The sequence below is a fragment of the Rhinoderma darwinii genome, chromosome 1, assembly GCF_050947455.1.
Source record: "Rhinoderma darwinii isolate aRhiDar2 chromosome 1, aRhiDar2.hap1, whole genome shotgun sequence".
NCBI classification, from domain to species: domain Eukaryota; kingdom Metazoa; phylum Chordata; class Amphibia; order Anura; family Rhinodermatidae; genus Rhinoderma; species Rhinoderma darwinii.
Window position 1 is genome coordinate 490,337,992 of NC_134687.1, and position 14,413 is coordinate 490,352,404.

A 14,413-nucleotide genomic window follows, 5' to 3' on the forward strand; every position below is an offset into this window, starting at 1 on the left:
GAGGTGAACGCTGAAGCCCCACCATCGGAGTGCCGCAATTATCCGCTGGCGGTCATGTGAGTAGACCGGCCAATCAGGAGAGACACATGATTCCCCATGAGTAGATAAGGGAAAAAGCGCATTGGAGCACTAATTGTGCATACTATAGAGAAGGTGCTGCCCCGCCTGTGCAGTGAAGCGCAAAATGGCACCGGCCATACGCCCAAAATTTGCAAAAATGTCTCAAAAGTATCAGAGGGTGCAGAGAGGGCTAAGAGTAAGCCCCAGGGAATAGGCTGGTCCACCACAGTACACATGCGGTGGCCGAGTTTGGGGGAGGGGGTTAAGTAACACTCACCCAACTCCCATATGTCCTGACCAGAAGGAGCACCCACTCATTGTTGCTGCATTTACCAGGAAGAGGTGTTAGAGGTGCTCCTTAGGCTGGTGGGTGACAGAGGAGCTGGCGCACTTATCTTCATAGGCAGGTTGGACAACAGTGCATTTGCATAAGACATTGTGCGCCGCCAAATGGGAACACAGGGAGACCCTGTGACCCTAGTTCTTCATGATGAAAAAATTCTTGGTAGAGACTGCTGCTATCAGCAGAAGTGTCTGCCTTCTATGGCTGTGTTCACACAGAGTTTTTTGACACGTTTTTTGACGCGGAAAACGCGTCGGAAAACGCGCCAAAAAACTACCCAAAATGACTCCCATTGATTTCAATGGGAGACGGAGGCGTTTTTTTACCGTGAGTAAAAAAAACGCCTCGCGGCAAAAAGAAGGGACATGACCCATCTTGATGCGGTTTCCGCGTCCAAAACCGCATTGAAATCAATGGGGACACGTCAAAAAACACCTCGAACTAGTGAGGTGTTTTCTGACGAGTATATTGCCGAGTGTTTTGCAGGAGTCGTCTCCTGCTGCTAGTCCAGCCCAGAAAGGGGCTGTCATTTCCTGTCTGCTCGTGGAGGCTGAAAAACATCGTGGACAGAACTCCCTTGAGGGATACAGAAAACCGAAGTCCTGCATCCAAATACAAGTAAGTGCAATTGCTCCTATGTTCCATACATGCTATACATGTATGGAGCTGTGCTTTTTTTTTTTTTTTTTTAATTTTTTTTTTCACATTTTTTTTTCAATTTTTTTTTTTTCACATTTTTAATTTTGTTATGCAGTTGTTCATGTATGTCATCTCTTTTTTTTTTTTTAACATTTCAGGAACAGAAATGACGACAGCAGAGGTGTACCACCGAATGGACATTGATGTTGGGAAATTGATTCAAGAAGTAAGTATACTTTTTTTTTTTATGTGGGCCTGTTCACATCATCGTGGTTTCCGCTGAGGGGTTCCGTCGGTGATTTCAGTCAGGGGAACCCCTCAACGGAAAGGCAAGTGTGAAGTGGTGACAGATCCATTGCTAATGGTTTCTGTTTGTCCCCGTTGTGCAAAGGGTTCTGTCGTTTTGACGGAACCAATACCGCAGTGTAGGGAATCCCATTAGCAACGGATCCATCAGCATTGAAGTCAATGATGATGCAAACAGAAAACAATGTTTTTTTTAATGTGGGCCTGTTCACATCAGCGTGGTTTCTGCTGAGGGGTTCCGTCGGTGCTTTCAGTCAGGGGAACCCCTCAACGGAAAGGCAAGTGTGAAGTAAGTTCCGTTTGCATCACCATTCATTTCAATGGTGACAGATCCGTTGACAGAAGGATGTCATGCATGTGAAAACCTCAGCAAAAACAGCCTGAAAAACCGCCTGGAAAACCGCCTCAAAAACCACGTCAAAAACCACATCAAACATGAAAACCTCCAGGGTCAGTTTTTACAGAACGAATTTTCCTCCTGCAAAAAACTCAGTGTGAACACAGCCTATGGAAACTAAGCTAAGACTGAATAACTCAGTGTCTGTGGGCAGGGTATATCCTGTAGGATGGGTCACTTTTTTATTTTATAGTGTTAAGCCTCCTAATGGCAACAGCATATATCCACAGTCTGTGTCCCCCAGTGTAAAGAACAAACATTTCCCATTTTTCTTTTAGGCCCAGTTCACACAAAGATTTTTGCCACTGATTTTGATGCAGAAACTGCGTTCCAATTAGCCCTAAAAATGCTCCAAATCTACCCACATGGATTTCTATGGGAGGCGTTTTTTTCACCCGGAAAGTCTTTGACCGCTTATGGGGGGAAAAAAAGCGGCACATCCTTTTTTGGAGCGGTTTCCACCACTAAAGGAATTTTCTGCCTATAAATTCCTCCGTGTGAACTAGGCCTTAGAGTAATGTAAGAACATGATTGGTTTCGCAGCATCTGTAGAAGTCTGAACTATAACAATTTAACATTATATAACCCGCAGGATAAACACCATAAAAAAAAACACGAAACATCAGAATTACTCCCCAAAAAGTGGAATAAAAAGTCACATGTACCCAAAATTAGTACCAATAAAAACTAGCTTGCCCGGCATAAAACAAGCCCTTACACCACTCCATCGAAAAGGATGATGCAAAAGTAAAGGTCTGTAGTTAAAGTAACATTAGTGGTAAATGGCCAGTGACGGAAAATCAAAGCAAAACTGGCACAGCTTTCATTTTCGAGAGCCAAATTTGAAATGTGCTTACATAGTGGGACATAAGATGGTGACATCGACGTAAGAAAAAGCTTTTTGCGTGTTGGTATTTGCAAGAACGTGGTCTGTTGTGACAGTACAGCGAAACTTTCAGAATAAATTTGGTAAATGTGCTTCGCATAGAAACTGCATTTCGCTTTGGGTGAAGCAATTCGATACCTGAATGAAACCCTACCGAAACGTTGGATCAGCCGTGTCGGAAACGATTCACCAGTGTCGCGCTGGCCTCCACGATCGCCAGATCTAACACCCTGAGACTTCTTTCTGTGGTGCTACATCAAGGACTCAGTGTATCTGCTCTCCCAGCCACAGCATCTGAACAACCTGAGACAACGCATCACTGAAAGGGTATGTTCACACGCAGTAGCAAAATACGTCTGAAATTACGGAGCTGTTTTCAGGCGAAAATAGCTCCTGAATTTCAGACGTTTTTGCAAGTACTCGCTTTTTTCGCGGCGTCTTTTACGGATGTTATTGGAGCTGTTTTTCAATGGAGTCAATGAAAAACGGCTCCAAAAACGTCCCAAGAAGTGACATGCACTTCTTTGACGCGGGCGTCTTTTTACGCGCCGTCTTTTGACAGCGACGCGTAAAATTACACCTCGTGGGAACAGAACATCGTAAAACCCATTGCAAGCAATGGGCAGATGTTTGCAGGCGTAGTGGAGCTGTCTTTTCAGGCGTAATTCGAGGCATAAAACGCCCATATTACGTCTGAAAATAGGCCGTGTACACATACCCAAACAGTGCAGTCCACATCTGAGAATATGCCGGCACGAATCTGGACAGAACTGGACTACCGTCTAGACATCTGCCGTGTCACCAATGGAAATCACTTTGAACATTTGCAGTGTATAGATAAAACTTGGAGTGTGTCTTTCATGTTAATAACCTTGTGTTATGGGTTACGAATACCAAGGCTATAATTTTGCACCATCCTTTTTTAGGGCCAGTTTAGAGTTTTTTTGACACTTTTTTTGGCACGGAAGCAGCGTCGGAAAACACGCCAAAAAACGGGCGAAAATGGCTCCCATTAATTTCATTCCAGATGGAATTTTGAGGCAGGATTTTCTGCCTGCAAAAAACTGTGTGAACATACCCTAAAGGCATGACCACACGTAGCGGAATTACTCTGGAATTCCGCTGCGGACAGTCCGCAGCGGAAATCCGCAGCGTCCACATTTCTCTATTGCCTTCCACAGCTTTTTAGTTGTGTTCGTTTACACGTTGCGGACAATTCCGCTGCGTAGCATAGGCTGCGGCGTGGAATTTGGTGTCCGCAGCATACAATGGTTGTTGCGGACGTGTAGCGGACTTGTTGCGGAATTTCTCCATTGACTTCAAATTCCGCAATGAAGTCCGCTGATGTTATGTGTGTTGCGTAGCGTATTGGTTTTACAAACATGACATTTCTTCATTCTGGCTGGACTTATGTATTTCTAGGTCTACAGCCAGACTGAGGAAGTCAATAGGGCTCCCGTAATTACTGGTGACTACGTGTGTGCACCCATAATTACTGGTGACTACGTGTGTGCACCCATAATTACTGGTGACTACGTGTGTGCACCCGTAATTACGGGAGCGTTGCTAGGCGACATCAGTAAATAGTCACTGTCCAGGGTGCTGAAAGAGTTAAGCGATCGGCAGTAACTGTTTCAGCACCCTGGACTTCCGATCACATCAACCTGTATAAAAAATAGAAGTTCACGATCTGCAGCCGATCTGCTGCAATAGGAGATAGGGGTTGCAAAATCTGGTGACAGAGCCTCTTTAACGAGAACTCCCTGCTTCTTCCTCCAGTCCAGCCTCCCAGGATGACGTTTCAGTCCAAGTGACGGCTGCAGCCAATCACAGGCTGCAGCAGTCACATGGACTACCGCGTCATCCAGGGAGGTCGGGCTGATGGCGAAAGAGGGACGCGTCACCAAGACAATGGCCGGTAAGTATGAATTTCTGTTACTTTTACTAGGGAAAGGGCTGTCCCTTCTCTCTATCCTGCACTGATAGAGAGAAGGGAAGCCCTCTTCCCCTCAATACGCAACGGCTAGTCCGCAACAATTTAATGGCCATTTTAGGCAAAGCCGCCACAGAATCTGCAACGCAGATTATGTGCGGCATTGATGCGGACAGTGGCGGAAGAAATACGCTACGTCTGGGCATGCCCTTAATCACCCTGTATTATGGCTCTCAGAATATGGTGAGAATTGTGTTTTTCTTTGTAAAAGTAGTAGATAAAAAAAATGATATCAATTTAGCTCACCATAATCTTATTGACCCACAGAATAAATAACATTACCGAAAAAGGTAATTTGTCTCTTATACTTTTATGCTTGAAAAGTTTTGGTTTTTTTTAGCCTAAAGCGCTGCCACAAAAAAGTGGGGGAGAAAACCAGAAGCAGAACCCAATAGAGCTGCGAGTAAAAGGCCTGGTCCTGATCTTATCCCCTGCCTTCAGTTTCTAAGGTTTATTAGACAGCTGTATTTGGAAAACCGCAGTGTCCAGATGTTACGTAAAGCCATACACTGAAGCCACACACTGGCGAATCCCCCAACACACATCGCAATAGATGCAGGATGGAACAATTCACATCCATCCGGCTCCTGTGAAGATTCCCGCCCTCACATCGCACACTATGTATACACGATTGCTAGGTCGTGCAGCGACAGCTTGATACACACTGATGACCCGCGCCTCCATCACGTACTGGCCGCCCTCCACTACACGAGCCGCCTGCCTGAGCAGTAGTACACAGAGCTCCAGTTCTCACACACCGGAAATATCGCGAGAAACGACCGGCGCCGCCAAATCCAGGCCCCGCCCCTGAGACAGCGCGCCACACCGTTCCAGAGAACCTGTACCCTGCGTCTTTCCGCCACCCCAGGTTCACATCACTACCGCAAAGATAACATGGTATCCGACGGAAAAGTTCAGTCCGGACAAAGCAGAAACCTGCCATGGTATGGAGTGTGTATCTCATGTGTCCTGCATCCCTCTGTGTTACTTCACTGCCGCCTGCTCTTCTGTCTTCTTGTGTACATATATGTACGCTCTAGCGGTTCCCTATTATAGACGTTTATAGGTTATACTACGAGCATGCTGAAACTGTTCGGTAAGCTAATGCTACGTGAGATCAGCAGAGTGAAATGTGGTATAACAATGTAGCTGCACCAAGGTTTGGTTTCTCCCTCCACAAAAAGGGGATGCATAACGTTTTTTCGTCCACACATTGTCAATATTGTGCCGCTTCCAAAGGCTGAGAGAAAACTTTGATGTATCCTCACCTAGAACGTATGACATATCAACAGTATGCACCATAAGCCCTTATGCACACGACTGGTTTCCCGGCCGTGTGACGGCTGTTCAAAAAAACGTCTGTCACCCGGCTGCAGTAGGAACAATAGACCCCTAATGGGGCTATTCACACAACCATTTTTTTTTTTTTGACGGCCCGGGAAACCCGGCCGTCAAAAAATGGGGCATGCCCTATTTTCGGCCATTCGCCCGGCTCCCATAGAAGTCTATGAGGCCGGGTAATACACGGCCTTCACTTGAATGTGCTCCAAGTGACGACCGTGTCTTCCGTCGCTCGCTCTCTCCTTCTCCTCACAGTGCGAAGTGCATATGTGGAGGAGGAGTGTATGTTTTTTTCTCCCTGTAGGGGCTTCGGCAACGCTGTGGCCAGGGATTGGGGATTCTGCTCCAGGAGAAGTCCCTGACTTCACTGTGTCCATATATGGACACAGTGACGTCAGGCACTTCTGAAGCGGAATCCCCGACCCTGTGGCTGGTGTCTCCGCTCCAGGAGAAGTCCCTGACTTCACTGTCCATATATGGACCGTGAAGTCAGGGACTTCTCCTGGAATAGTGGCGCTATCTACAGACGGGTAGGGGGGGAGTGCCATCTATGGGGGGTTTTGTGTGGCACTACCTACAGGGGGCTGTGTGGCACTACCTACAGGGAACTGTGTGGCACTACCTACAGGGGGCAGTGTGTGGCAAAAATGTAAAAATGAAATTCATCCGATTTTAAAACGGACAGGGAAAAAAACGGATGCAAAATGGGTCAAAGTCGGCCGTTAAAAAAGGCAACACGGAGCGGATGCAAAACGAATGCAAAGCAGCCGGGAGAAATGGCCCAAAACGGCCGATTTTATCGGCCGACACTCGGACCCTGTTGTGTGAATAAGGCCTGAATGTCTGACAGGCGAGGGTTCAAGCATTGGGACTCGCACCTAGCTGTAAAACGGAAATATCTGAGCATTTTGCAACTCTTTTATAAACTACAATTTAGAAAGAGCGCAGTCCACATGTGCATCCACCACGTCAACTCCTATAGGTGCTGATCAGGGGATGCGACAAAAATGTCTTAGGCCCTATTCACATCACATTTTTATGCTTATGTTTAACGTGTACACTTGGAAAAAGCTTCAGACGTATACATTAAAGGGAATGTGACGCTAGAAAAAAAATTATATTTTTTTTAGTTAAACAATTAGTGTATAGGTGATGAAACATTGTTCTAATTTTTTCACGAGTCAGGAAATATTATAAATTAGATTCTAATTTATAATATTTCCCAGTGCTGGTCACTAGATGGAGCAATTCCCAAAATTGCAGCATTGCATGTGGTAAAGCAACCACATTGCTTTATGCTGCAAAATTTGAGAAAACTCACTCGCTCTAGTAAGCTCTAAGAATCCCCCCCTCCTTTATCCTGGCTAGTGCCGGGAGAAACGAGGGGATTGAACGGTCAAACCTCCTACACTGTGTGTCGCCATTTTTTGAGCTAACACACAGTGTAGTAGGTTAACATACAGTAGTAAACACACACTGAAACACGAATATACATAGAAATAACTTACCTGCTCCAGCCGCCGCCGCTCCCTCCGGTCCGTCTGCTACCTCCCGCTCCCAAGGGCACAAGTCCGGAAGCCACGACCGGAAGTAGTAATCTTACTGTCCGGCCGCGACTTCCGGTCCACAGGAAAATGGCGCCGGACGTCGCACAGTTCAACTTGGACTGTGTGGGAGCGGCGCATGCGCCGTTCCCACACAGACGGCGTACAGCATAGTGGATGGAACGGGCCCCGTTCGCATTCACTATGGGACTGTATGTCGTTAATCGACACATACAGAAATGGAAAAAAAAATGGCAGCCCCCATAGGGAAGAAAAAGTGTAAAAATAAAAAAAAGTAAAACACAAACACACAAATAAATATAAAAGTTTTTAATAAAACACTAAAATCAAACTGATGTAGAATTTTTTTTTTCCGTGACACTGTTCCTTTAAACATAAGCTGTAACAGAGGCTACTGACGGTGTCCGTAACACCTATACGTCGTGAACTGGTGTTATGAGCGTTCCTGACATCCATTAAACGGATGCTGCTACAAGGCATCCGTTTAACAGATCTGTCACCTATTGACTGTAATAGTATCCATTTAACAGGTACGTCATGAGGCTATTAAAAATCCCTTTACATATGATAAATGGATGCCTGTGACATATACCATACAGTGGCATATGTCAGCCACAGGCTCCCATAATAATAATTAAAAAAAAAAAGTATACCACGTGGGAGGTAAAAGCTTAATCTGTTACGCACTTTCAATACTAAAAAAAACCTATACTGATGTATACTAGCCTGACAGAGGGCAAAAGGACACTCTTTTTGCCCCTGTTGGGCTATGGATCCCTATGGACACATTGAGCTAAACGGACATCAGGGTCTTAGGGTGAACAGGGTCTTAGATGGAAAAACTCTTTGAATGAAGACTGGGTAACACTGATGCACTGTTATGCCTAGTGCGAGGTCTGAGGCGATACGCTCCCTCAGACCTACACTAGGCTTAAAGGGTAACTAAAATTTTAAAAAACTTTTGAGGTGTCATAATGACATGTCAGAAGTTTTGATCAGTGGGGGTCTGAGCACTGAGACCTCCACCAATCCCTAAAATGAAGCAACTGAAGCGCCCGGATGAGCCAGTGCCACTTAGTTTCTGATTGGCTTTCCTCAGAAAGTCGAGCGAGCGGTGTACGGGCTCAAAAGAAAGTCTGAGTCCATACACCACTCGCTTGGCTTTTCAAGGAAAGCCGTTCAGAAATGAAGCGGCACAGCGCTTGCCCTAGCGCTTCTACCGCTTTGTTTTAGTGATCGGTGGGGGTCTCCGTGCTCGGGTCCCTACTGATCAAAACTTCTGCCCTGTCAAAGTTTTTTAAAAGTTTAGTTACACTTTAAGGCCTCATGCACACGACCGTAAAAACACCCGTTATTGCGGGTCGTTATTACGACCCGCAATAACGGGCTCATAGGCTTCTGTTAGCCACGGGTACCTTCCCGTTTGCTCACGGGAAGGTACCCGTGCCGTTAAAAAAGATAGAACATGCCCTATTTCATGCCGTAATAACGGCACGGGCATCCCATAGAAGTCTATGGGGCTCCCGTAATCATGGGTGGCTCCGTGTGTTCACCCGTGATTACGGGAGCGTTGCGAGGTGAGGCGAGGTCAGGGGACTACCCGGTCTGCAGGCCACAGCCCAGTGGCGTAACTACCGCCGGGACTACAATGAAAACTATGGCAGAGCGGGGAGGTATCTCCCCGCTCTGCCATAAACAAAAGACATGTATCCCCTATCCTGTAAAAAATAAAAATAAAAGACGTTCATACTTACCGACAACTTCCTGCTTCTCCAGTCCGGTCTCCCGCCCGTTGCCTTGGTGACGCGTCCCCCTCGACATCCGGGCCGACGTCCTGGATGACGTTTCAGGCCATGTGACCGCTGCAGCCAATCACAGGTCAATCACAGGCTGCAGCGGTCACATGGACTGCCGCGTCATCCAGGGATGTCGGGCTGGATGTGAAGAGAGGGACGCGTCACCAAGACAACGGCCGGGTAAGTATGAATTTCTTTAACTTTTATTACAGAAAAGGCTGTCCCTTCTCTCTATCCTGCACTGATAGAGAGAAGGGGCTGCCGATTAGTGCAGTGCTATTTTGCTGCCAAAAACGTGCTCGTAAATACGGGTGGAATACGTGTGACACCGGACCCATATTTACGAGCACGGGTTCGTAAATACTGGTGCAAAACGGGTGGAATACGTGTGACACCGGACCCGTATTTACGCCAGTATTTACGGGTGTGAAAAAATACGGTCGTGTGCATGAGGCCTAACACAGTAATATGTTTGCCTGTATTGCTCCTTCGTGTTGCTTAAAGAGGCTCTGTCACCACATTATAAGTGCCCTATCTCCTACATAAGGAGATCGGCGCTGTAATGTAGGTGACCGTAATGCTTTTTATTTAATAAAACGATCTGTTTTCACCACTTTATTAGCGATTTTAGATTTATGCTAATGAGTTGCTTAATGCCCAAGTGGGCGTGTTTTTACTTTAGACCAGGTGGGCGTTGTACAGAGGAGTGTATGACGCTGACCAATCAGCGTCATACGCTTCTCTCCATTCATTCAGACAGCGCATAGGGATCCTGCTAGATCCTTATGTGCTGTCTTATACTAACACATTAACAATACTGAAGTGTTTAGACAGTGAATAGACATTCCACGGGATGTCTATTCTCAATCTCTGCACTTCGTTACTGTTTCTATGGTAGTTACAGCAGAGGAGGCGTAATCTCGTTGTAACCTGTCATCTACAGCGTAATCTCGCGAGATTACGCGTCCTCTGCTGTAACTACCACAGACAGAGATAGACATCCCGTTGTTATCCCCTGAGGACGTTGTGTTGACAACGAAACATGCCGGGGGGGCTATACATATAACAATTTTAACTGCCATGACCTATTAGCTTCTACCTCTAACACACTGTGTAACCAGCGTATGTCAGGCAGTCTGCAGCTGCTGACGCAGGCATCCTATTGCAATAGGATTTGTATACCGAATCCTGCCTTCATCTGGCAGTATTCACATAGAGCAATTGCTAATGGTCTTTAGCTAATTTTAACTTTTGTGCTCCTATTGTCCATCCCGGACCTTTTTAATAATAGATTAATAAAAGTTATATCTTACTAATATTCAGTTGGTAGCTGGGAAAATGGGTTTCACTGTGCCCCAGGCACATTAGTTTTTTCAATTGTAGTTTTGACCTGCCTACTACCAGGGTCTTCTCAAATATATCAGATGCCTAACAGTGGCATTCATCACCCATTGGCTATTATGTCATCTCTTTAACCCCTTGAGTACCCAGCTCATTTTGGCCTTGAGGACCAGACCCATTTTTTCAAATCTGACATGTATCAATTTATGTGGTAATAACTCCGGAATGCTTTTACCTATCCAATTGATTCTGAGATTGTTTTCTCGTGACATATTGTACTTTAGTTTAGTGCAAAAATTTGGTCGATAAATTCATTGCTTATTTGTGAAAAACACCAACATTTAGCGAAAATATGAAGAAATTATGATTTTTCCAATTTTAAATGCATCTGCTTGTAAAACAGATGGTAATACCACACAAAATAGTTACCAATTAACATCTCCCATATGTCTACTTTATGTTTGCATCGTTTTTTGAACATCCTTTTATTTTTCTATGACCTCACAAGGCTTAGAACTTTAGCAGCAATTTCTCATATTTTTAAGAAAATTTCAAAAAGCGATTTTTTCAGGGACGAGTTCAGTTCTAAAGTGGTTTTGAGTGCCCTATATATTAGAAACCCCCATAAAACACCCCATTTTGAAAACTGCACCCCTCAAAGTATCCAAAACAGCATTCAGAAAGTGTTTCAACCCTTTAGGCGTTTTACAGGAATTGAAGGAAAGTAGAGCTGAAATTTTTAAATTTCATTTTTTTTTTACAAAATTCATATGTAATACATTTTCTTCTGTATCACAGAAGGTTTTACCTGAGAAACGCAACTCAATATTTATTGCCCAGATTCTGCAGTTTTTATAAATATCCCACACGTGGCCCTAGTGCGCTAATGGACTGAAACACAGGCCTCAGAAGCAAAGGAGCACCTCTTGGATTTTGGGGCCTCCTTTTTTCAGAATATATTTTAGGCACCATGTCAGGTTTGAAGAGGTCTTGTGGTGCCAAAACAGTGGAAACCCCCAAAAGTGACCCCCATTTTTTAAACTACACCCCTCAGGGAATTTATCTAGGTGTATAGTTAGCATTTTGACCCCACAGGTATTTTGCTATATTTTCTGGAGTTAGTCTATGAAAATGAAAATCTACTTTTTTTCTGGAAAAACGTAAAAATTTCTAATTTTTGCAAGAAATAAAGGAGAGAAAGCACCCCAACATTTGTAAAGCAATTTCTCGCGATTACGGAAATACCCCATATGTGGTAATAAACTGCTGTTTGGACCCACAGCAGGGCTCAGAAGGGAAGGACCCCCATTTGGATTTTGGAGCTCTGATTTTACTGGAATGGTTTTCAGTGCCGTGTCACGTTTGCAACGCCCTGGAGGGACCTAAACAGTGGAATCCCCCCAAAAGTGACCCCATTTTGGAAACTATACCCCTCAAGGAATTTTTCTAGTGGTATAGTTATCATTTTGACCCCACAGGTTTTTTGCTGAATTTATTGGAATTAGTCTGTGAAGATGAAAAGAGACTTTTTTTTGGAAAAAACACAGAATTTTCTAATTTTTATAAGGAATAAAGGAGAAAAAGCACCTCAAAATTTGTAAAGCAATTTCTCCTGATTACGGAAATACCCCATTATGTGGTAATAAACTGCTGTTTGGACCCACGGCAGGGCTCAGAAGGGACGGAGCACCATTTGGATTTTGCAGCTCAGATTTTGCTGAATTGGTTTCTGGGGGCCATGTCGCATTTGCAGAGTCCCTGAAGTACCAGTACAGTAGAAATTCCCCAGATGTGATCCCAATTTGGAGACTATACCCCTGAAAGAATTAAATTAGAGGTGTAGTGAGCATTTTGAGCCCTCAGGTGTTTTATAGATTTTATTAGAATTGGTCCGTGAAAATGAAAACATTTTTTTTTTCCAATAACCTCTAGCTTTAGCTCATAATTTTTCATTTCCACAAGGAATACAGGAGAAAAGACACCCCAAAATGTGTTACACAATTTCTCCTGATTACGGAAATACCCCATATGTGGTTGTAAACGGCTATTTGGACATACGGCAAGGGCTAAACGGAAAAAGTGCAATTTCGTTTTTGGAGTGGAGATTTTACAAAATTTGTTTTTGACGCCATGTTGCATTGCGCTGAGGTACGAGTACAGTGAAAACTCCCGAGAAGTGACCCCATTTAGGAAACTACACCCCTCAAGGAATTCATCTAGAAGTGTAGTGAGCATTTTGACCCCCAAAGGTTTTGCAGAAATTAGTGCACAGTGGATGTTGCAGATTGAAAATTGACATTTTCCACAGATATGCTATTTCAGTGCTTAAAGGGAACCTGTCATCAGCATTTCACCTATCGAACATTACTTATCCCTCACTGGCCGCTGCTATAAAAAGTTCATTGCTGTTATCCCCGCTCCTAAACTCCTCCTCCGACTGTAAATAACGGTCTGCAAACATTTTGCGCTCTTTATCGTAATAATCCGGTGTCCCTTTGTGCGCACACACCAGAATAGGACATCAATGCACAAGCACAGGATTTTGTGTGCTGGGGGAAGGCGAGGAGCTGTCAATCAAAAGTAAGGAGGCGGGGTAAACTCTGAAAGACTTGAGGAATGAAGGTATGACTCTTTTCAAACGAAGATTTGACTCTTTTTAAATGAAGACCTGACTCTTTTATGCTCATTAGCATACGGTGTGGGAACACTAAAAAACTGATTACTAAAAGGTACAGAGCCGACTAAGAAGACAATTATAGGATATATAGAAATGATTTTTCACCCACTACCACCAGGTATTGCTGGTTTAATAGGTGAAATGCTGGTGACAGGTTCCCTTTAATGCATTGGGCCCAGCTTGTACCACTGGAGACATACGCCCCATAAATTGTTAAGCGGTTCTCCAGAGTACGGTAATACCCCATATGTGGTCATAAACCGCTGTTTGGGCACACTGCCAGGCCCAGAAGGAGCGCCATTTGGCTTTTGCTTGGTAGTAGTTTTGTTTAGTGTTTTACTGGTGTTTCAGTTTATAATGTGGGGGCATATGTAATCTGTGCGGAGTACATAAATTTTTTGCGTGACACACTCGTTTTTATTGGTACCATGTTTGGCTACGCGCGACTTTTTGATCACTTTTTATTCCATTTTTTTGGAAACAACGTGACCAAAAAAGGAAATTCTGCCATTGTTTTTTATGGTATTTTTTTTACGGTGTTCACCGTGCGGGATAAATAATATGATATTTTTTTAGGTCAGGCCGATACGAACGCGGCGATACCTATTATGTCTAGTTTTTGTCTTTTTTTTTCATTTTTTTTCTAATTATAAAGGGCTTGATCAGGGAAACAAGGCGATTTATTGTTTTTATTACGTAAAACTTGTATTTATTTATTTATCTAAAACTTTTTTTTTACTTGTTTTCACTTTTTATTTTACACATACTAGGGGACTGGAAGATCTGATCTTCTGATCCCCTGCACAATACACTGCACTACTTCTGTATGTACTGATGTAGTGCAGTGTATTGTAACTGTCACTTTACAACTGACAGTTGAGACTATTACGTCCTGCCTTGGGCAGGACCTAATAGGCTCCCGTACCTGGCAACCAGGAAGCCGTTGCTAGGTTTCCTGGTTGCCATTGCAACCATCAGAACCCCGCGATTTTTCGCGGGGGGGGGCAATGGGGTGCAGAGGGAGCCCCCTCCCTCTGTATCAATCACTTAAATGCCGCTGTCGCTATTG

General features: G+C 44.4%; 1 protein-coding gene across 1 annotated transcript in view; it reads left to right on the plus strand.

Annotated features, from left to right (window-relative positions):
* Positions 1-5,295: 5,295 nt before the first annotated feature.
* RFC5 (replication factor C subunit 5) overlaps positions 5,296-14,413 on the plus strand; it is a 68,853-nt gene continuing 59,735 nt past the window's right edge. Inside the window, exon 1 of the mRNA XM_075854775.1 lies at positions 5,296-5,568. Coding sequence (XP_075710890.1) covers positions 5,519-5,568 — 50 coding nt within the window. The 5' untranslated portion in view covers positions 5,296-5,518. The remainder of the gene's footprint in view (positions 5,569-14,413) is intronic.